Source organism: Phaethon lepturus, unplaced genomic scaffold, assembly GCF_000687285.1.
Source record: "Phaethon lepturus isolate BGI_N335 unplaced genomic scaffold, ASM68728v1 scaffold31682, whole genome shotgun sequence".
NCBI lineage: Eukaryota > Metazoa > Chordata > Aves > Phaethontiformes > Phaethontidae > Phaethon > Phaethon lepturus.
In genome coordinates, this window is record NW_010521793.1 from 2,588 (window position 1) to 3,480 (window position 893).

Below are 893 nucleotides of genomic sequence, written 5' to 3' on the forward strand. Positions count from 1 at the left end.
AGCGGTTAAGCGTTGGCACAGGCTGCCCAGGGAGGTGGTGGAGTCACCATCACTGGAGGTCTTCAAAAAACGTGTAGACGTGGTACTTGGGGACACGGTTTAGTGGGCATGGTAGTGTTGAGTTGATGGCTGGGCTTGATGATCTTAGAGGTCCTTTCCAACCTTAATGATTGGGTGATTTTTCTCCTGAGGGAGCAGAGCCCATCTTCCAAGGGGAAAAGGCCACAACCTGGGTGCCTTTTTGTTGCTGGGGGTTAAGCAGATGCCTTATCGGGCTTGTTGGTTTTATAGCTGAAGGTGCCCCAAAATAGTTCATCAGGCTCAGTTCCCACAGCCTGAGCCTGTCCTCTAAGATCGAGGGCGGGGGTGGAAATGGAGGTGAGCCCAAACAGAAGAGATGGTAGAGACATAGACTCTTCTCTCCAGGAACACATGGCTTTGGGTGGGTGGCTCTAAAACGGAGTCCGCCTGCGCTGGGTTTTGGGATGTTTCCCTGGGGACACCTCAGTCTTCCTGCCCTGCTGCTCCCGATAGGCTGGAGGCACTTTCCAACCCCTCGCTTTCTACTTCCAGACTTCTACAGCTCCAAGCGGAGGATTGTCCCTGACAAGCCCAAGCCGTGACCTGGTGGTGCTCAGCTCCTCTGCCATCAGGGACAGATGCTCCGTGGCTCTTTTCCCCCACCCTGTACTGTGTAGGCTGTCTGTCTGAAGCAATGTAGAGTCTGTAGTTCCCTATTTATGAGTAGCTCTGGAGTCCTGAGGGACCTTCGCTGTGTGCAATGTATAGGAGTAGCCCATGTTGAGGCTTGTAGCCCCATGGAGGGGATGGAGGAGGACTGAAACGGGCCTGGTGGGACTAAGGCATTGTACTGCCTGCAGAGAAGAAAGAGG

At 54.0% G+C, this 893-nt stretch overlaps 1 protein-coding gene across 1 annotated transcript in view; it reads left to right on the forward strand.

The window, feature by feature from the left end:
• LOC104616579 (cyclin-dependent kinase inhibitor 1-like) overlaps nucleotides 1-623 on the forward strand; it is a 1,275-nt gene extending 652 nt beyond the window's left edge. Inside the window, exon 2 of the mRNA XM_010281628.1 lies at nucleotides 574-623. Coding sequence (XP_010279930.1) covers nucleotides 574-623 — 50 coding nt within the window. The remainder of the gene's footprint in view (nucleotides 1-573) is intronic.
• Nucleotides 624-893: the final 270 nt, after the last annotated feature.